The sequence below is a fragment of the Capra hircus genome, chromosome 27, assembly GCF_001704415.2.
Source record: "Capra hircus breed San Clemente chromosome 27, ASM170441v1, whole genome shotgun sequence".
NCBI lineage: Eukaryota > Metazoa > Chordata > Mammalia > Artiodactyla > Bovidae > Capra > Capra hircus.
The window spans coordinates 13,478,242-13,500,717 of NC_030834.1; the positions used below are offsets into that span (position 1 = coordinate 13,478,242).

General features: G+C 43.9%; 1 protein-coding gene across 1 annotated transcript in view; it reads right to left on the reverse strand.

Moving 5' to 3' along the window:
• KCNU1 (potassium calcium-activated channel subfamily U member 1) overlaps nucleotides 1-22,476 on the reverse strand; it is a 143,480-nt gene that overhangs the window by 69,617 nt on the left and 51,387 nt on the right. The window contains exons 15-19 of the mRNA XM_005698822.2: nucleotides 16,718-16,830; nucleotides 16,257-16,325; nucleotides 11,907-11,996; nucleotides 11,674-11,768; nucleotides 1,437-1,545 (exon numbers count right to left, since the gene is read on the reverse strand). Coding sequence (XP_005698879.1) covers nucleotides 1,437-1,545; nucleotides 11,674-11,768; nucleotides 11,907-11,996; nucleotides 16,257-16,325; nucleotides 16,718-16,830 — 476 coding nt within the window. The remainder of the gene's footprint in view (nucleotides 1-1,436; nucleotides 1,546-11,673; nucleotides 11,769-11,906; nucleotides 11,997-16,256; nucleotides 16,326-16,717; nucleotides 16,831-22,476) is intronic.

Genomic DNA, 22,476 nt, shown 5'->3' on the forward strand with positions numbered 1-22,476 from the left:
AGACCCTGCAAGCCATGTGGCAAGACCAAAAAAGCAGAGAACTATCTACAAATGCCGCTGCTAGCTTGTGAATGTGAGTAAGGCACAATTCCTGAGATTCCATAGATTCTTTCCTCCAAAAAGTCTGTAATCCTTTCGTGTAGATCACCTCACTTAGGTTTCATAAAATCCTGGAATAGAAGGCAATAGCATAGAATAGAAGAACAGAGAATGTAATTTCTAGACTGTTACATGCCTCTCAGAAAGCACACCACCAAGAGACGGCACCTTTGTGGCTCAGACGTCTGACACCTGCCTCACCTTCTGGACAGGTACAGCAAAACCTCTCTTAACCAGACCCATCTATCCAGAACCCTCCAGTAAACAGAAACCAGACCCCTCATGCATTAAAAGAAAGACTTGGATTATAAATAAGATCAAGGATTTATTTCAAAATCTACATCTTTGGAGGGCTCTGCACCTACCATGTATATAGCAGTCCAATTTCATACACCTTCCCAGATAGAAGAACTGATCATTACAATAATATGGAACATTTAACGAATGCTTACTCTCAGCCAGGAATCAAGTAAAGTGCTTTAAATACCTCGTCTCACTCAGTCATTACAAAGAAGCTCAGGGTCTTCATCACTACTATACTCACTTAAATCAGAACTGAGACAGCAAGAGGTGAAGCAACTTGCTCAAGATCACACAGCTTAGGACCAGTGTTTGCCCTTAACACTGTGTAATGTCACAGCACAATTTCTATGCTCTGCAGAAAATGTAATATTTACTCACAGCCGATGACAATTCTCAGTCGTGAAAGATTTTCCTGGTATATTACAGCTACTAAGTTGAAACGTTGCCAATATACTACAGAGTTATTTACAATAAACTCGGGGGTGATAGAACTTTTGCATCAGCCCTCTATTTAAAAATTGACTAAACAGATCACACACTCTTCACCTACAACCCTGAATTCAGCTTAATCAGGGTTTTCATGGACTAAAGAGATGTAGGAATTTGAGTAGGGGAGAGAAAATTTATTGGCCCAATTTTGCAGACCTAAAACCAAAAACCATCATCAATTTCTGTCTCTCATCAATTTGCTCAAAATAAAGGGTTGGATTAATAATAGAAAAAAAAAAACTGGGAAAGAGCTGAAATCTTGCCCTGACACACATTTCCAGAGTATGTAGGGGTGATCTGAGTGAAAACCGGGTGCATAACCTTTGGTTGTCATTGGTAAAAATGATTGGAACAATGCCGGGGATGGGTATATTTGCTTAGCTAAGTGATATTGGGAGAAGCTGTGATGCATTCATGTTGGTGAGGAACAATTGCATTAGTCAGGATAGGAGCTGATAAAGCTAATATTCCTGTTTAAGTCAAATTTTTGTTGCCCAGAGATTCTTAAAACCTGATAGGGAACTAGGGTTCTCTGAGGTGCTTACTTGGTAATAACGCTCAAGTCGCTAGAGAAGCTCATTTGTGCTTCTGAGTAGGGGTCCTGGGGCCTGCAGCATTCCTCCTGGCTGTCTCTCATCACCACGACCGTTGTCCCTGCAATGGCAGAGCCATCCTGGTGAGTTGGCATAATACCCCTTCATTCTGGACTATACCTATTGACTGAGACAGCTCTCCATCCTTGACTAGGGAGAGGCTGAAAATTTCAAGCTATAGTCTAGTTCTAAGGGGGTGGTTGGTAGAGAGCTCTTTAATTTTCCTCCGCAAAGTTAGAGAGTGGGTGAAATGATTGTGAAGGTGTTACTACCATATGGTCTGTTTAAAATAAGTACGCATTGTGTACTTTCTTATGCATTCTGCACCTTTGTAATCCGTCGCTCCTCCCATCTCACCCGAGTGTAGCGTCTGGGGAGCCTTCTGTTGCTAGCACTGTCTGCAGTCACTAGGTGCTAAGTTGCTTTAGTCATGTCCAACCCTTTGCGACCCTGTGGACTGTATCCTGCCAGGCTCCTCTGTCCATGGGACTCTCCAGGCAAGAATACTGGAGTGGGTTGTCATGCCCTCCTCCAGGGGATCCTCCTGACCCAGGGATTGAACCTGTGTCTTTTACGTCTCCTGTACTGGCAGGCAGGTTCTTTACCCCTAGAGTCACTGCAGGCTCTAAGAAAATATCTTGGCCAAGCCCCCTCCTCCCTCCCAGATACTGGTCAGGCTGAAATTCATTTTCCTCCAATTCTGCCTCCTTTTACTTCATTTTTCCTTCAAGGCTTCCTTTCTTATTTTAACTTTGAAGGATCTTGATCTTAACACGGGATATGTCGCAAAACGTGTGAATTTCCACATCTGGAAACAATACAAGAGCAGATCACCTTCTCATCTGCAAAATGGGGATGAGAATGGGGCTTCAAAGGGCGGTTGAGGAGGATGAACGCACGGACGGGTGACACGCAGTCTTTAGATGAGCCACAGGAAGCTGCTTGGAGGTGGAAAAAGCAAAAACCTGACACGTGAGCCGCGACTCCTTCCTGCACCCACACGGTGTTACTCTATCATGCCCCTCTTATTCCAGAGCAGAGATTTAACCTAGGAATCCTTTCAAAGTGCTGGGCTAGGAAGCCATGCTTGCTCAGTAAGAACTCACACTTGGTACTGTGATGGAAAGTAGCATTCTAAAGAATGCTTTGGAAGTTAAATGTGTTTCTTTCACTATTCAAAAATCCTGCATGATTTGCTTTCCTGAACCTGACTGTCGTATGATCGGAGAGGGGCACATTGCCTGGGAAGAAGTTATCAAGGAGATGGACAAAGTCAAAGGAGAACCATCACGGCTACTCCTCCGCGGCCACCCACCTAAGTGGAGAAAAGATACACATTTTCTCCTGGAAATCTAAGACTCTCTCTCTGTGCTGAGACTACTCAGAATGCAGAGTTCCTCTGGGACAATCCTTTAAGCCCGCACCTCACCAGGTTTGGGACAATGGCAGACAGAACGAGCTACAGAAATATTCTACTATCCCTTTTCTTTTGATGTAATTCCTTCTGAGCCATTTTAATCTACAGAAAATATCAACTGAGTCAAAACACACTTTGGAAGAAGAAGGACATCCTTTGCAGATGTGATCTGTCGGCTTAAATCAGCAATAATTGCGTCATACAGGTGTGCTAACAGCCAGGTTTGGAATAAGATCGCTCCTGCCTGTAATCCTCAGAAAGCCTTCACTTTATATATGGAATTTTGATGGGGTTTTGAGGTTGACTCATGTTTCCTTATTCTGAGGTTACTTTTGCCCTGGGCGGGAAAATGGCTTAGGAAGGGAACTTCTGAAGAAATATCTGAGTGAGGACTAGCGTTTTACCAACCATCAGCCTTTAAAGGCTAGCCGGCTTAGTGCTCCTGATAGAAAGTGAGCTGTGGAATGTAAAAGGCAACAAGCTGAAACTGGCTGGAGAGCAATGGAACTTTCGGGAAGCCTCTGCTTTCTCAGAGCCTCAGTCTCCAGCAGACAAAGGGTGCCAGGTATTAAAAAAAGGTGGGGGGAGGGTAGGTGGGTTTAGTGAGTACTAGGCATGGACCCATTATCAGCTTGTTTTCCATTTTACTGGAATTGGATGGATTTATGATCCCTGACCCTGCTTTAGAGATGAAGAGCCAATTAGGAACACCTGTGCTCTCTCCTACCCACGGCCATTGGTGCTGCAGGAGAGCTTGGACGACTTTTAGCCAAGCTGGAGAGATGAGCTGCTTGACTCATTACAGAAGTGAGAACTCAGGCTTTGGGGCTTGGAATGCTCATCCCCTGGGAACACTGGCTGGGCTGACTCCCTTCTTAAAGAGGTCAATTAGTATGGGATGCAGATGAAAAAAGCGACCCAAGGCCAAATCTAAAGAAAACTATGAAGTAGGATAAATTCAAGCTAGGGCCTCCTGTTCAAAACATTTCTCATCGTTTCTGCCTGTCCCTGGGGCTTCCCTGATGGCTTCAAGTGTAAAGAATCCGTCTGCAATGCAGGAGACCCGGGTTCAATCCCTGGGTCAGAAAGAACCCCTGGAGAAGGGCATGGCAACCCACGCCCATATTCTTTTCTGGAGAATTCCATGGACAGAGGAGCCTGGCGGGCTATAGTCTATGGGGTTGCACAGAATCAGATACGACTGAGCGACAGTCATACTCCACACTACCTGTCCCTGGCTCCGTTCACAACTTCTTTCCAGTTTCCTCTTCATCACTCCCCTCTCCTTTTTGGCGGCTCCATCATGAGCATTAATATTTTAAGGAGGAATACAAATTAGCTCTAGGGGGTGGCGATTCGGGGAGTTTGGACACGACTTTCCTAAGGCCCTCTCTCTCCACCCTGTCTCATCCAGAGAACCCCATGTGCCCTTCCCTGCCCTGGTTGAGGACTACCGTTCAAAAAATTAGGTATTAAGAGAATTCAGTGCTGAAATGTCAGGCAGTGAACTGCACAGCTGGGGTTGGGAAAGTTTCTGCCCAGTAACTTATCTAATTACATAGGATTCTTCTTGCTCTGAGGGCTGGTCCTACCACAATCTTCATGCTCTGAATCCAAAAGACATCAAGGAATGGTTTTGAATAAGTATCATTGAAAAAGCAAGAGAGTTCCAGAAAAACATCTATTTCTGCTTTATTGACTGTGTGGATCACAGAAACTGTGGAAAATTCTGAAGGAGATGGGAATATCAGACCACCTGACCTGCCTCTTGAGAAACCTGTATGCAGGTCAGGAAGCAACAGTTAGAACTGGACATGGAACAACAGACTGGTTCCAAATAGGAAAAGGAATATGTCAAGGCTGTATATTGTCACCCTGCTTATTTAACTTCTATGCAGAGTACATCATGAGAAATGCTGGGCTGGAGGAAGCACAAGCTGGAATCAAGACTTCCCAGAGAAATATCAATAACCTCAGATATGCAGATGACACCACCCTTATGGCAGAAAGTGAAGAACTAAAGAACCTCTTGATGAAAGTGAGAGGAGAGTGAAAAAGTTGGCTTAAAGCTCAACATCCAGAAAACTAAGATCATGGCATCAGGTCCCATCACTTCATGGCAAATAGATAGGAAAACAGTGGAAACAGTGGCTGACTTTACTTTTTTGGGCTCCAAAATCACTGCAGATGGTGATTGCAGCCATGAAATTAAAAGACACTTACTCCTTGGAAGGAAAGTTATGACCAACCTGGACAGCATATTAAAAAGCAGAGACATTACTTTGCCAACAAAGGGCCGTCTAGTCAAGGCTATGGTTTTTCCAGTGGTCATGTATGGATGTGATAGTTGGACTGTGAAGAAAGACGAGCACCAAAGAATTGATGCTTTTGAACTGTGGTGTTGGAGAAGACTCTTGAGAGTCCCTTGGACTGCAAGGAGATCTAACCAGTCCATCCTAAAGGAGATCAGTCCTGGGTATTCATTGGAAGGACTGATGCTGAAGCTGAAACTCCAATACTTTGGCCACCTCATGTGAAGAGCTGACTCATTTGAAAAGACTCTGATGCTAGGAAAGATTGAGGGCAGGAGGAGAAGGGGACGACAGAGGATGAGATGGCTGGATGGCATCACTGACTCAATGGACGTGGGTTTGGGTGGACTTCGGGAGTTGATGATGGACAGGGAGGCCTGGCGTGCTGCGGTTCATAGGGTCACAAAGAGTTGGACACGACTGAGAGACTGAACTGAACTGAACCAGGATGTCTCTTTCAAGTCTTATTTCATCTGAATTTCATTGATGAGCAAACTAATGAGATTTGTTCTGTGTTTGGGTTCCCCTGGGTTCTTTGATTATTACTATGTGTGTGTGTGTGCACACACGTGTGTGCTGTCGCTTCAGTCCATCTGACTGTTTGTGACCGTTTGGACTGTAGCCCACCTGGCTCCTCTGCCCATGGGATTCTCCAGGCAAGAATACTGGAGTGGGTCACCTTTCCCTTCTCCAGGGGATCTTCCCGACCCAAGGACTGAACCCACGTCTCCTGCATTGACAGGTGGATTCTTTACCACTAGCACCACCTGGGAAGCCCCTATCTTACATGTAGTACTTACTCTTGGCCAGGAACTGGTCTTAGTGCTTTCCTCAATATACTCAATTTGTATACTCTTTATGTACTAATACTCTCACTTAACCCTCTGAGATATATAATATTATCACCAAAAGATTATTTACAGAAATCTAAAGCATGCTGAGAGCTTAAACAATTTGCCTCGAGTCACACAGCTAAGAAGTGATCAATGCAGACCCAAGCGTTCTTAACCACCACAAGCTTGCTGCTTCTCTCAAATGCTGGCGTTTGAACTTAAGGGGAGGACCTCTGGTATGATTCTATTCAGAAAAAAAATGGAGGAGGGATTATAAATAACAGAACATCAGAACTGAAACAGCCATAGTGGTGATGAAGACAGCTGAGTTTGGAAAGGAAGACACAGATCCCAAAAGGTAATGTGTCTCTTCTGAAGCACAGCCAATCGGTGGCATAGCTGTGGTCAGAATTCAAGTTTTCTAAATTCTCATTGAGTTCAGCAAGTGGAAGGGCTTCCTTCCTAGGGGGTGCCCATGCAGGAAACATAAGAGATGTGGGTTCGATCCCTGGGTCAGGAAGATGACCTGGATGAGGACATAGCAACCCATTCCAGTATTCTTGCCTGGAGAACCCCCTGGACAGAGGAGACTGGTGGGCTACAGTCCAAGGGGTCAAGGTTACAAAGAGTCAGTCAGACACTACTGAAGTGATTTTGCACGCACACATGTGTAGGAGCTTGAAGAAGTTGTTGGGGCTGAGTGAGCTTGATTAACTCAATGAAGAGATAATTCTGCAATGGAAGTGGACCAGGCATACACCTCATCTGACCCTGAAATGTAAAATATTCAACCTGAAATCTGTACTAACTTGAAGTCAGTAAATTTTCTCTTTTGTCATCTATTGGTACATTCCTAAGTCCTTTTAGAAAGTTTAGTCTCCAGGAAAATTTCCAAGACATTATCATGATTTTTAAATACATAAGGCCTAGCAGTCCCCTTCTACAGTGATGTCCTCTCTGGCACATTTTTTGGAGCTTATTTAACTTTATGCAGGGTACATCACGAGAAACGCTGGGTGGGATGAAGCACAAGCTGGAATCAAGATTGCCAGGAGAAATATCAATAACCTCAGATATGCAGATGACACCACCCTTATAGCAGAAAGTGAAGAGGAACTAAAAAGCCTCTTGATGAAAGTGAAAGGAGAGTGAAAAAGTTGGCTTAAAGCTCAACATTCAGAAAATGAAGAATATGGCATCTGGTCCCATCATTTCATAGGAAATAGATGGGGAAACAGCAGAAACAGTGTCAGACTTTATTTTTTGGGGTTCCAAAATCACTGCAGATGGTGATTTCAGCCATGAAATTAAAAGATGCTTACTCCTTCGAAGGAAAGTTATGACCAACCTAGATAGTATATTAAAAAGCAGAGATATTACTTTGCCAACAAAGGGCCGTCTAGTCAAGGCTACAGTTTTTCCAGTGGTCATGTATGGATGTGATAGTTGGACTGTGAAGAAGGCTGAGCACCGAAGAATTGATGCTTTTGAACTGTGGTGTTGGAGAAGACTCTTGAGAGTCCCTTGGATGCAAGGAGATCCAACCAGTCCATTCTGAAGGAGATTAGCCCTGGGTGTCCTTTGGAAGGAATGATGCTAAAGCTGAAACTCCAGTACTTTGGCCACCTCATGCGAAAAGTTCACTCATTGGAAAAGACTCTGATGCTGGGAGGGATTGTGGGCAGAAGGGGACGCCAGAGGATGAGATGGCTGGATGGCATCACGGACTCGATGGACGTGAGTCTGAGTGAACTCCGGGAGTTGGTGATGGATGGGGAGGCCTGGCGTGCTGCGATTCGTGGGGTCACAAAGAGTCGGACACGACTGAGCAACGGAACTGAACTGAACGGAACGTAACTCTCCAGATTCACAGTCACGTTCAAGTCCACTCCCTTGAACGGCCAGCCCCTGAGTGTTTAATGGTACTCTGCTGCCACCGTCTGGCAGAGCGAAGTAAGAACAGCTAGCTCACTCACTGCCTGTTATTTAAGAATCTTGGTACCAGATTTATGAGAATTGTCCTGGATGCAGTAGAAGTGGTGATGGAGGAATAGTAGGGAGCAGGAAGAAAAAAAAATGACCCTATTATGAGAAGAATGAAAGGTTCTGGGTATGATCAAACATTAGATTATAAGCTGAAAGCTTTACCGATTCCCTAGATACTATAAATTACATGTTATAGAAAATGAAGTCGCTGAGTCGTGCCCGACTCTTTGCGACCCCATGGACAGTAGCCTGCACCAAGCTCCTCCATCAGTGGGATTTTCCAGGCAAGAGTACTGGAGTGGGTTGATATGTTATAGAAGTGGATGAAATTTGGCATATCTACAAATATGAAGGCATAGCCCTTTTCTTTACACCAAAATATCTCCAATTCATACTAGAGCACTTAACTTCCTGCTTTAGAATATAATAAAACACACTTAAAAGACAGCTAAATAAAGGGGAAGATATTCAATTTATAAAACACTTTTTGTTTTGCAAAATGACTGGCATCACTGCATGCATATGAACGTGTATAACTGATTTGCAAAAGTTTGATTCATACATTGTGTTTACAGGGATATGTCTACTTCATGAAACCATGCTGAATTTTCATATGGGATAAAGATACTATAATGAGATGATACGCAATGTATTTTTTTTTCTTACTCACACCTCTTTAATCAGATATCTCTGTACTCAGTCAGCCTCAACCATTGCCTCAAGGATGATTCATATTGTTACAGAAGGCAAAAGAGTCAGCGTTTAACTTTTGAACCCCAAGCAGGCTCTTGAAAGTCCTTTTGATTAACTGTTCTTTAGACTTAAGTGTTCAGTTGCAAATTCTACAGGTAATAGAGATTTGAGGAAATGACACAGGAATAGTTTCTTTCTATACCCAATACCGTCTAAGATTTTCTGGAAAAAAATCCAAAAAGTCAGAGAAAATAAACAGGATTAAGATAGAGCCCTTAGGTTGGAATGGAAGCAGAAAAGATCCATGAGCCTGCTCCTCCATGAAACAACAGTAACTAGTGAAAATCAAAATACACACACACACAAGCCCATTTAAAGTCTCTGGAAATTGTCTAGCAGGCAGACAGCAAGTGAAGGCAATTTATTTTAATAAATTATAACAAATCCCACAGTGTAAAGAGACCAAAAGGACATAAGGAATAAAAAGACTAGGAGTATAGGGAAAGGTTGTGTCATGTATGGATGTGAGAGTTGGTCCATACAGAAAGCTGAGTGCTGAAGAATTGAGGTTTTTGAGCTGTGGTGCTGAGGAAACTCTTGAGAGTCCCTTGGGCTGAAAGGAGATCAAACCAGTCAATCCTAAAGCAAATCAACCCTGAAGATTCACTGGAAGGACTGATGCTGAAGCTGAAGCTCCAACACTTTGGCCACCTGATGCGAAGAGCCAGCTCATTGGAAAAGACCCTGATGCTGGGAAAGATTAAGGGCAGAAGGAGAAGTGGGCGGTAGAGGATGAGATGGCAGGATGGCATCACTGACTCAATGGACATGAGTTTGAGCAAACTCTGGGAGATAGTGAAGGACAGGGAAGCCTCGCATCCGTGGGGTCACAGAGAGTCAGACACAACTTAGTGACTGAACAAGAACAATAGGACAAGGGGGCTTTGTAGACCTCAAGAGCGGAGGCTAAAAACTGCGGTAAGGCACCACCGCACACCAGCCAGAATGGCCATCATCAAAAAGTGTACAAATAATAAATGCAGGAGTGGGTGTGGAGAAAAGCAAACCCTCCCACTCTATTGGGGGGAATGTAAATCGGTACAGCCACCGTGAAGAGCAGTGCGGAGGCTCCTTAAAACACTAAGGATCCATCAATCCCACTCCTGGGCATATATCCAAAGAAAACCGTAATTCAAAGAGATACCCATACTCCAATCTTTACAGCAGCACTATTTACAAAAGCCTAGGCATGGAAGCAAACCAAACATCTATGGACAGAAGGATGTATAAAGAAGAGGTGGTAAATATATACCATAGAATAATACTGGGCCATAAAAACGAATGGAATAATGCTACTTGCGGCAACATGGGTGGGCCTAGAGGCTATCACACTAAGTGAAGGAAGTCAGACAGAGAAAGACAAATATTACACCATCTCACTTATAGGTAGAATCTGGGCGGGGAAAAACGCGTTACAAATGAAGTTATTTGAAAAACTGAAACACAGTCACAGACATAGAAAGCAAACTAATGGTTACCAGAGGGGAAAGGAGGGGAAGAGAGATAAATTAGGAACTTGAAAGTAACATGCACAAACTACCATATATAAAATAGATAAAATGAGAACCTACTGTATAACACAGGAAACTATACTCAACACTCTGTAATAGCCTATATGGGAAAAGAATCTGAAAACATGTGTGTGTGTGTTTGAATCACTTCGCTATACACGTGAAGCTAACGCCACACGGTAAATCAACTATACTTCAATAAAAGATAATTTTTTAAAAGAAAATTCTATCTGGAAAAAAAAAGTCTAGAAGCTATGACACGGATGATGGATCTCAGCAACGAACAACAAAATGTGACCTAAATCCAGGAGGAACTGATCAGGAACTCATCAGCAATCACCCATTGCTGATGCAGAGGCCACAGAAGAGGACAGCTACGGAGCTCAAGAACCAGTAGGGACTCTCATGGAAGGATGCCCCTGTCCACGGGGCTAAGCAAGTTTACACCTGCATTCAGCGAGACTGCCACTCGGGAGAAGAGAAGAACCTTAGAGAGAAGAAGAGTCCTGACAGGAAATTCAGATTCTGAATTAAATGCTGAAACACTGGGAATTAACCCAAACCATCTTTAATGTACCTTAGAGAGACTAAATTTTCTACCAGAAGGGACTGAATTATCGTGCGTTCTTGAGGTTAACTCTTCCTTCCATTAACTGGTAAGGGTTTGCTGGTGAGCTATCCAGTTCAATTTGAGTAAAGGGAGAGAGTTTCATTTTCTCATTCCTATGTCAGAATGAGAAATTTTTACACTCTTGACAATCCGCAGAGGAACAGAGTCCTCAGGGAACGGTTTTGTTCCCAACGCTAGAAGAAATGATAACTGTGCCCTGTGACAGAGGTGTTAGCTAATGCTACGATGGCAATCGTATATTGTGATATAAATGTGTCAGTCAGGGAATGTTGGACACCTTAAATGTATGCAGTGTTGCATGTCAAAGACATCTTAATTAAAAAAAAAAGCAAGAGAAATGGTCATGAGGGGCCGCCCTTACGGCCCAGCAAGCAGTCAAATAGAGGCTGAACTTTCAGACTGAAGGTGGGAAAATACATGGAGAAAAGTCAACAGGCTCATCGCCCGTGTGCCTGGGACTGAGTTGGGAGGTGCCTGCAGCTGGCTGTGTGACCTTGGATAAAATTACTGCATCTCTTCCAGAGCTCCTTTGTCTGGCCTGTGAAGGGGTTGTACTAGAGAACTAGAACTAGCGAGGTTTCTTCCAGCTCTAAAAGACAGATTCTCAGGTCTGGGATGCCCAGTGGGGAAGTATCTGTCTCTTCTTGGCCAAGTTCAAGCGAATCTCGTCTTTTAAGAGATGAAGCCCCTCCCCTTTCTTTGGCCACACCCCCCAAAGCTGGGCTAGGACAAAAAAGCGCACTTGCCTGTCGCGTGTCGAGTCTTGCTTTTGCACTCACATTTTTCAATTAGCTCGGGAGTCTGCACATCGCTGTGACAGATGGCACAGTAAAAGAAGGCTCTGGACAACAAAAGCAAATCAAGAATGACTTACATGAGGTTTCACGCAGAAGCAGCACGGGGCTGACTCAGCCCGTCTGTCATTAAATTGTATTTGCTTTAGGGCTTTCTCCCCGTAAAGTGATAAAAAATTTTTTACCTTTTGACATGCTTTGCAGATTCAGCGATAAAGAACCCTAGCGTGTTCTTATGGAGCTTAACTTGAGCAGGTGGATTTAACATCAGCCCGCTGGAAACAGAAAATAAAAATACAGTAATTTCCCCCTCCAAATTCTGGGGCAAATCGGTTTTTTACCAATGGATTCTCTAAGTTGCAGAGTTAATAGGACTCAATCCCCTTTTACTGCAGGAATTTACAGTAGAAAATGGGGATTTGACTGCATTTAATTGATTGATTGCTGACAAACATCCTGAGAGGGAGCCAGGTCAAAACTCGGTACCTGAGCTGCAGACACTCCCTGGACTATGCCCTGAATCAGAAATAGTCAAAGCAATGCAGATGCAGGAAGCTTTGCTAATTTGAGATATCCAAAGCCAGAGAGGCCAAGGACGCACAGTTGCTAGTCTTATGGTCATTCTAGTGGTGTACATCATTAGGCTTCTTGCCTTTCAGATTAACTATTAATAGCTGGATTCAAGAGTTCCTTTTATTGGCCAGTACAATGAGTGAAAAAGTTGGCTTAAAGCTCAACATTAAGAAAACTAAGATCATGGTATCTGGTCCCATCACTTCATGGGAAATAGATGGGGAAACAGTGGAAACAGTGTCAGACTTTATTTTGGGGGGCTCCAAAATCACTGCAGATGGTGATTGCAGCCATGAAATTAAAAGACGCTTACTTCTTGGAAGGAGGGTTGTGTCTAGATAGCATATTCAAAAGCGGAGACATTAACTTTGCCAACAAAGGTCCATCTAGTCAAGGCTACAGTTTTTCCAGTGGTCATGTGTGGATGTGAGAGTTGGACTGTGAAGAAGGCTGAGTGCCAAAGAATTGATGCTTTTGAACTGTGGTGTTGGAGAAGATTCTTGAGAGTCCCTTGGACTGCAAGGAGATCCAACCAGTCCATTCTGAAGGAGATCAGTCCTGGGATTTCTTTGGAAGGACTGATGCTAAAGCTGAAACTCCAGTACTTTGGCCACCTCATGCCAAGAGTTGACTCATTGGAAAAGACTCTGATGCTGGGAGGGATTGGGGGCAGGAGGAGAAGGGGACAACAGAGGATGAGATGGCTGGATGGCATCACTGACTCTATGGATGTGAGTCTGAGTGAACTCCGGGAGTTGGTGATGGACAGGGAGACCTGGTGTGCTGTGATTCATGGGGTCGCAAAGAGTCAGACACGACTGAGTGACTGAACTGACTGACTGACAGTTTTTAGACTCATGTCTTTGACTTCACGTTTGTCTTCGACTTCACTTTCATCTATCTTAATTGTAAGATTTTTGAAAGCAGGAGCCACATGAACCGTTTCTGTTTCTACACCACTTGAATATTTTGAATATTTATTCAAATATTTACTACTTGAATATTTTCTGTTTTATTATGGTTTGGGTGTTTGAAAACACTCTTATAAATTTCAACCATAATATTTTTTGATGGGCTACTCCATTGTGACTGTCTGAATTCCTCAAATTCTCCCTGTTTGTCAGGCTTTCCAATTTTTATTTCCTTTAGTTTAGACCTCCAATATGGTTAGGTCTTATGACCCTATGCCTTCCCTCACTTTGTTTGTACATGATCAAACTTCTCCTTTCCTCCTTTAAAACACACCCTTCCTATTATATTCACAATGGAAAGAGGTCAAGTCTTTGTTTGGGCAAAGCTTAGTCTGTTAGGATATTCCAAAGTAATGTGCAAGTGTTCGAGCCTTACAAAAATAAAAGAGGTTGTGCAAAAGCTCTTCAGATCTATGCCGGGAGTAAAAGATGCTGAATAGCTGTGTTCAAGTAGATTATTCTATGAGACCCTGTGTCGGGCTTTCTCTGAGTGCTGACTGACTAACACATACACGGAATGATTGCTTTTAAGCCTGAAAAGCATGGATTGTGCCTCCCCTACTCCAATATCATGGGCTGATGTCCACTGCTCAAGAAGTATATGCTCAAGTTGTATCTTAATATGTCTTTTTTTAAAGGCAGGGTCCTCTGAACTCAAATTGAATACTTAGTTATGAAGATACAGTTGTGATAACTTCTCTGGTTGCATTTGTAAGAAAAGGTGAACTTTTTCCGAAGACTTCCCCCGTATTCATGAATCACGACAAGCTGCTCTGTTAGAAAATGCTGGCCCCTGGAACAGACTTGGGAAATTCTCTAACTGGGGTGTGATCCAGCTTTACTGCTTACCAGGTGATAAATTATTCCCCAAGACAGACTCTGAGGATTACCCAGGGCTTTTGCCCATCCTAGAGTCTACTCAAGTATATCAGTTAGAAAAGAAAAGAAAAAGTGAGGAGAGACAGGTTTCCCCCTAGTTTTTCAATATACTTGCCTAAAGCGCAGCATTGAGTTTCCCTGATTTCATTCTGTGAAGTGACTGTGGTGGGTTTAACACAGCTAGGTGACTAGAAGAGCTCCGAACACATAAGTGCCCAGACTGAGTTTAGATTCTCATTTGCCCCTCGGGTGTGGTGCGAGCTTGGGAAAACTATTTACCCTTTCTTAGCTCCTCCTCCATAAAATGGAGCAAATAATTGTACCCTTCTTACAGCGTTGTTGTGAGGATTCGGGAGTTCGTGGAAGTAAAGTGCTTAAACCAGCGTTGGTTAGGAACAAGCAATCATGTAAGACTGCTATTACCAATATCTTTGCCAAATCAGGATTTTATTCTTTTGATGCAACTCTGACTCTTTGGTGAGAAATCAGAGTTAAATCTATGTCAGCGCAGGTGTCTCTCTCATTGGGGGTAGATGTCTGCTAGGGAGTAAACAGCACCAGAACTTCTTGAATATACATGGAACTTAGCTGCTCACTCATGTTTCCGGTCCACAGTGTCCTAACAGTCACCCTAATAAAGTTGATGGAAATCTGGGATGTTAAATGTGGAAACGGTATTAAGAGCATTTGGCCCAGTCATTCCTGACTGCCAGTGAACAAAAATGACTGTATTATGGAGATTCAAAACCAATTCAAAGATTTGGGTTTTATAAGTGGTATTTTTGAATTCTATGTCTATTTTTCAGAAGTGGGGTTCTGAATTCTCTGTCTTTAAAACTTTGCAAATAATTCTGATGTATAATCCCAGTCGTTGAAGGCCAAAGATGTTAAAACCTGATCAGATGTTAAAACCCTGAACAAGCTTCGGGCTGCTCTGAAACTCAAACTGCCTGCCCTCTGAAGTAAGACACCAACCTCTTCACTCGCATCTATTTCCAGCAGAAAGGGAACTCGGACATTGGTTTAGATTTTGAAATTTTCGTGAGAATGATGGAACTGTTAAATAAAATGTAGTGGCCAGAGGATACGAGTCTTCACTCTCGTTAAGGACTTGCTTTGTGACATACCCTGCCGAGTCCTTTCACTCAGATACCTTCTACACTCTCTCTACATGACACATTATTCCTTCTTTTGAACTTTTCAGATACTTATACTGATATCATTCAACATTACTGAAATTTTAAGGTCTCCTATGATTCTAGGTTCCTGGTAACGTCAGTCTTAGAGCTGGAAGTGATCCTAGGAATTCATTCGCGTGACTTCCTCATTTTACGGGTGATGGACACTTCTCCAAGGCCACTGATCTGGCGAATCAGAGCCACGTCCTGAACCTAGTCTATTGATTCTAATTTAATTCATAATTGAAGTTTTCCACTAAAAAAAAAAAAAAAAAACCACATATAAGCCGCATGTTTCTTGTTTCCCATTCCACTTAAGCCCCACTTTTTCTTGTTTTCCAGCGTCTTTTATCTCTATATCATTGTGGTTGATTCTGGATTTTCTTTTTTTATTGTACGATCACGTCTCATATTTCTTATATTATCCTATATGCATTTTCAGGAAATGCTTATGGTCTAATAAGGGTACTTCTTTCTTTCATCTACCTGAGCAACAGCAAACTTCGCCCTGTAAGTCAGTCAAATCCCCATTTTTTTTTTCATATTTTTCAGAGTAGTTTCTAAGGCTTTCTAAGGTTTGATCACAAATAATTCTATTTCACGGCATGATCTACAGTCAAGCCTTACAAGATCTGGGAATATATTAAGAGGAACAGATCTGAGAAGGTGATCTTGTCCTCTCTCTCTCCTGGTCGTGAAAGACACTGGGGCAGGACCACAGCAACAGAGACAAAGACTTTGCCCACCTACTGGGCAACCTTTCGAACCCCAGTGTTCACAGATAGTATCAAATGCGCCACAGCTGCCTGGGTGCCTGAGAGGCCAGCTCTCACCACAGGGCTGCAAGCTAAGTTACGGCTGTGTCTCTGCCGAAATCATTATCTTTAAAGAGTGTCCTCAAAGAATCTGAAGAGATTCGAAGCCTCACTGATACCAGTAGCCGTAGCAGGCGGACTTGTGCTGGATGGCGATCAGCAGGAGGTGCATCTTTGTGAAGCAGAGCCTGGAGAGAAGACGAGGAGGGGTGAGGTGAGACAGGAGAGCGAGCACCGGCTCCCAGCGATGGGGGGCCGGGTGTTGTGCTGGGCTCTGCGCCTGGAGGGACACCGCCCCCTCGGCAGGGGGAGGGCCTCTCAAACACGAAACGTTCTCTGAACATTTGGACACTGGAGGAGAGTGAGTCCACCCTGGAGTAACTCACAGCCAGGGAGCCAACTGGGACAGCCACGAACCTGTCCCGCATGGACTGTAACCCCCAGCCCAGGCGGCAGACGCTCCGACTTACTCATCCTTAGGCCTTCGGGGCCTGCCGCCAAGCCTATAGCGAGCCCTCTGTGAGCTCTGGGGAAAGGGTACATGGCACGAAACCAAGGAGAGGTTTTTCCCTCCACTTACTGGCAAGCGTCAGGAAAGCTCATCCCAGCAAAGTCATTGGAGAGATGTTGCGTCAGGATTTTGTTCTTCAGGCCGTTGCAGAAAAGCTGCTGCCAGGGCTCGTGAGGACAGATCTGGAACACACAGCCAGGCCATGGGAGGCAGGGTGACGTGGAGCTCAGGGTCTACTAGTTCAAGCTGCGTGTTCTGCCCAGTACCAAACCAGTCCCAAACCAGTCCCCACTGGCATTCAGGTCCCGGGAAGGAGATTTGTCAGGACTCCCCAGGTGGTCCAGGAGTTCAGACTTCTCCCAATGCAGGCGGTGTGGGTTCCCACATGACTTGTAGCCAAAAAAAAACCAACACATAAGCAACAGAAGCAACCGTATAAAAAACTCAGTAAAGATTTTTAAATGGTTCATATAAAAATTTTTTTTAATGAAAAGAAAGGAGCTTTGTCCTCACGATTAACTGGACAGATGTCAAAGGAAGGACTAAAACTCCATCATACATCTCAATGATTCCCATAACGAAGAGGGAGCATCATGATGTAATCAGGCTTCCTGCTAGAAATGAATTCTTCTTCTAGTTATTTCAGCAGGTAGACTGTTTTTTGAGTCAGGAACAACAAGATGGGAAGGGGAATGTGGAATCCAATTTATCTCCTCCTAGATATGGCTGTTTAAGATTATTAAAAAATATATTAGTTTCCTAGTCACTGACTAATCATATACCACAAGGATGAAAATGTTGATGACTTCTGCTCAGGATCAGAACCCTTCTCGGTTCAAATAAACTCAAAGAGCTGTCCCAATGCTTGGACATGACAATGAAAAATCAAGGACAGCGACAGGTTTCTAGACAAAGGGGGATGTGACGGAAGGATTTCTCTGTCTCTCAGAAAAAGCTAAATACTGTTCTCATCTGTGCAAGACCCCCGGGATGCTGTTTTTCTCTATTTGCATCGTCCTCTTCTTCTTCCCCCTGCAGCCATGAGAATCACCACCACGCTGCTCTGAGCAGAACAGGCCCCTTAAAGCCCAGAATCTCCGATGAAGCCTGGAATTTCTAGGAACTGTGAAACACCTTGGCGCTGGAGAGTTAAGGCCAGCCCAGAAACATGCCTCAGATGGCCATCTTGTGGTTTAGGAAGAAAAAAAAAAACAAAAAGAAACAGATGAACAAAAAAATCTGCCCTGCTAAAAAGGACCACTTCTTTCTAGCATACCTCATCCGAGTCCCAAGCTGCAGGCTCTCCTGTATTTTCCCATTTTTAAAAAAAAATTACTATTATGACTAGCTTCACTGGGTCTTCACTGTGGTGCACGAGCTCTCTCTAGTAGGTGCATGAAGGTCTCTAGTTTTAGTGCACAGGCCCAGCGTGGGGGGTCTTAGTTCCCTGACCAGGGACTGAGCCTGCATCCCCTGCATTGGAAGACGGATTCTTAACCACTGGACCACCAGGATGTCCCCTCCCACTTTCTTAAAATCCTTTAGTGAGGAAAGCTCACCTCCTTGGGCAGTTCAGGCCACGATTTAAGTCTTCATTGACTACAGAACCTGGCTTAGTGCTGCCAACCCAAAGGTTCCAGTTTTTGCAAGAAAGTAAAACTCTGATGGCTTGGCAGGTACAGAATCTGCCTGCAATGCAGGAGACATGAGACACAGGTTTGATCCCTGGGTCAGGAATATCTCCTGGCAGAAGAAAGGGCAACCAACTCCAGTATTCTTGCCTGGAAAATCCCATAGACAGAGGAGGCTGGTGGGCTACAGTCCATGGGGTCACAAAGAGTTGGACACAACTGAGCATATGGCCCAAATAATAACCATAGACATGAAGATTTCTTGAGTCTTTTTTTTTTTAAATTAGAAAAAGAAACAGGAAGACAAGACAGATTTGGGATTTGGACAGTAGAGTCAAGGAGTTCAAGTAAATCAGTTGGATTAAATCTAAACCAAGTTTAAGTTTAAGGCAATGCTCTGTGCTTAGAAGCAACCAGAAATGCTACTCGGACTTCAATTTCTCACCATATAATCAATATAGATCAGTAGAGTCAGAGTATGTGGCACTGACCCAAGGCTTTCTAGTCTGACTGCTCAGAAGTTTTACAAATATTAACCCAATACCTGGGAAAAATCAGGTCACAAGTAGATTGTGTGCTAAGTTGCTTCAGTCATGCCCAAGTCTTGGCAACCCCATGGACTACAGCCCACCAGGCTCCTCTGTCCATGGGATTCTCCAGGCAAAAATACTGGAGTGGGTTGCCATTCCCTTCTCCCCATGATCCTCCCAACCCAGGGATCGAACCCATGTCTCTTACGTCTCCTGCATTGCAGATGGATTCTTCACCGCTAGCGCCACCTGGGAAGCCTACGAGTAGACTGAAGTGAAGTGAAGTCGCTCAGTCACCTCCGACTCTTTGCGACCCTGTGGACTGTAGCCCACCAGGCTCTTCCATCCATGGGATTCTCCAGGCAAGAATACTGGAGTGGGTTGCCATTTCCTTCTCCAGGGGACCTTCTCAACCCAGGGATCGCACCCAGGTCTCCTGCATTGCAGGCAGATGCTTTAACCTCTGAGCCACCAGGGATTAGCAAGTCTCATTTTGCAGATGCAGAAATTGTCAGAGAAAGTTTAAATGCCTCATCCGAGCAAAGTGGGCCATAAGACAGTGGCATCCTGATCATTAAATCCAAGTTAATAGGTTTAATTAATTTAAGTTAATAATTAATTGAATTAATTTTAGTTAATTAATTCAATTAATTACAGAATCTAAAGCACCAGAGCCGAGTACAACATGGGAAAATTTTGCCCTGACTCTGACCAGTTTAGAATTCCTGAAAGGGGGTTTCAGACTTCAACTCCCTGATCAACAAATGATCATGACCCCAAGTCTCCCTTAATTCCTATCTTCAAGAAGCCACCGTATGAATATTGACAGGTGACCATCATCACTGAGGAGGTTCCAACTTAGACAAACAAACCGTAGGAAAAACCAACAACAAACAAGGACAGAAAACAAAGCCACAACAGGTCAGGTTGTACATCTGTACCTTCTGTATTTCCATGGAGGAGACAAAGTCTTCATGTAGAGGTCTCCCTCTATTTTCTCCAGACATGGAGAGTAAAATCACAGTCACCACAGCAGATATTGCAGTTAACTCTCGCTTTTCTAAGCTTATAACTCACAGGCAAAGACAATGTCCTCACCAGCCACTTTCTGGGTCACACACAGTGACCACTCAGTTCAGTTCAGTTCAGTCGCTCAGTCGTGTCCGACTCTTTGCAACCCCATGAATCGCAGCACGCCAGGCCTCCCTGTCCATCGCCATCTCCCAGAGTTCACTCAAACTCACATCCATCGAGTCGGTGATGCCATCCATCCATCTCATCCTCTGTCGTCCCCTTCTCCTCCTGCCCCTAATCCCTCCCAGCATCAGCGTTTTTTCCCAATGAGTCAACTCTTCACATGAAGTGGCCAAAGTACTGGAGTTTCAGCTTTAGCGTCATTCCTTCCAAAGAACACCCAGGGCTGATCTCCTTTAGAATGGACTGGTTGGATCTCCTTGCAGTCCAAGAGAATCTCAAGAGTCTTCTCCAGCACCACAGTTCAAAAGCATTAATTCTTTGGCGCTCAGCCTTCTTCACAGTCCAACTCTCACATCCATACATGACCACTGGAAAAACCGTAGCCTTGACTAGATGGACCTTTGTTGGCAAAGTAATGTCTCTGCTTTTCAATATGCTGTCTAGGTTGGTAGGTTAAAGCTTGTTTGCTGTAGCATCACCAAGGCTCATTCTTACTGCCTGATGGCCAGTTCTACTTCTCTGTATATGCGCGTGTTATGTGTTAAGTCGCTTCGGTTGTGTTGGGCTCTTTGCGACCTTATGGACTGTAGCCCACCAGGCTCCTCTGTCAGTGAGATTCCCCAGGCAAGAACACTGGGGTGGGTGCCATGCCCTCCTCCAGGGGATCTTCCCATGCAGGGATCAAACCTGCATCTCTTGTGTCTCCTGCATTGGCAGGCGGGTTCTTTACCACTAGCGCCATCTGGGAGGCCTCATCTCCTTATATTCACAGAAGGAATTCTGTGGTTTCCAGTGAGCATTTTGCTGGCCAGAGTATCTTTTGAATGTTTCACTTCTTTTGCTTTTTCTTTACAGTACTGGAGAAGGGACCAGAAAAGGAATGCCAATTAAAAAAAAAATTATTTGAAAAAAGGAAATAAAATGCAAAGAGAAGTCAGAAAGAAAATTGAGCATAAGAAGGGTCAAATGTGGATGCATAATTAGATGGAGAGAAAGATCACTCTCTGGGGAAACCTTGAGTTTTCCAGACCCAGCTGAGCATTAAGAATATCTTTCCTGGAAGCGCTTCATGGGGATGGCATTTGGAAGGCCATGCTATGTGCTATCATATTTCATCCTGGTAGTCCATTGAGCCACTTAATTTGTCTCAAGCAAAGGTATCAAAAGACCTGATGTAGGAGACGGGGAGTAGACTTCCAACAGCCAGAGGCACAGGGCACAGTAGTAAGACTGCAAGTCAGACAATTTTCTGTCTGTTACTCATTAACTTATTATACAGTCAACTAGTTAGCTTCCACAACTGGGATACTCCCTTGAAATACTGAGAGAAACATCAGTTCAGTTCAGTTCAGTCACTTAGTCCTATCCAACTCTTTGCAACCCTTTGGACTGCAGCCTGCCAGGCCTTGCTGTCCATCACCAACTCCCAGAACTCAAACTCATGTCCATTGAGTCGGTGATGCCATCCAACCATCTTATCCTCTATTGTACCCTTCTCCTCCTGCCTTTAGTCTTTCCCAGAATCATGTCTTTTCCAATGAGTCAGTTCTTTGCATCAGGTGGCCAAAGTATTGAGGCTCTAGCTTCATCATCAGCCCTTCCAATGAACATTCAGGATTGCTTTCCTTTAGGATTGATTGGTTGGATCTCCTTGCAGTTCAAGGGGCTCTCAAGAGTCTTCTCAGCACCATAGCTCAAAAGCATCAATTCTTTGGCACTCAGCTTTCTTTCGGCTCCAACTCTCACATCCATACATGACCACTGGAAAAACTATAGCTTTGACTAGATGGACCTCTGATGGGCAAAGTAATGTCTCTGCTTTTTAATGTGCTGTCTAGGTTGGTCATATCTTTCTTCCAAGAAGCAAGTGTCTTTTAATTTCATGGCTGCACTCACCATCTGCAGTCATTTTGGAGCCCAAGAAAAGAAAGTCTGTCACTGTTTCCACTGTTTCCCCATCAACTGGCCATGAAGTGATGGGATTAGATGCTATGCTCTTCATTTTCTGAATGCAGAGTTTTAAGGCAGCTTTTTCAGTCTCCTCTTTCACCTCATCAAGAGGCTCTTTAGTTCCTCTTCACTCTCTGCCATAAGGGTGGTGTCATCTGCATATCTGAGGTTATTGATATTTCTCCTGGCAATCTTGATTCCAGCTTGTGTTTCTTCCAGCCCAGCGTTTCTCATGATGTACTCTGCATAGAAGTTAAATAAGCAGGGGGACAACATAGACCCTTAACATACTCCTTTCCCAATTTGAAACAAGTCTGTTGTTCCATGTCTGGTTCTAACTGTTGCTTTTTGACCTACATACAGATTTCTCAAGAGGCAGGTAAGGTGGTCTGGTATTACCATCTCTTTCAGAATTTTCCACAATTTCTTGTGATCCACACAGTCAAAGGCTTTGGTGTAGTCAACAAAGCAGAAATAGATGTTTTTCTGGAAATCTCTTGCTTTTTTGATGATCCAACGG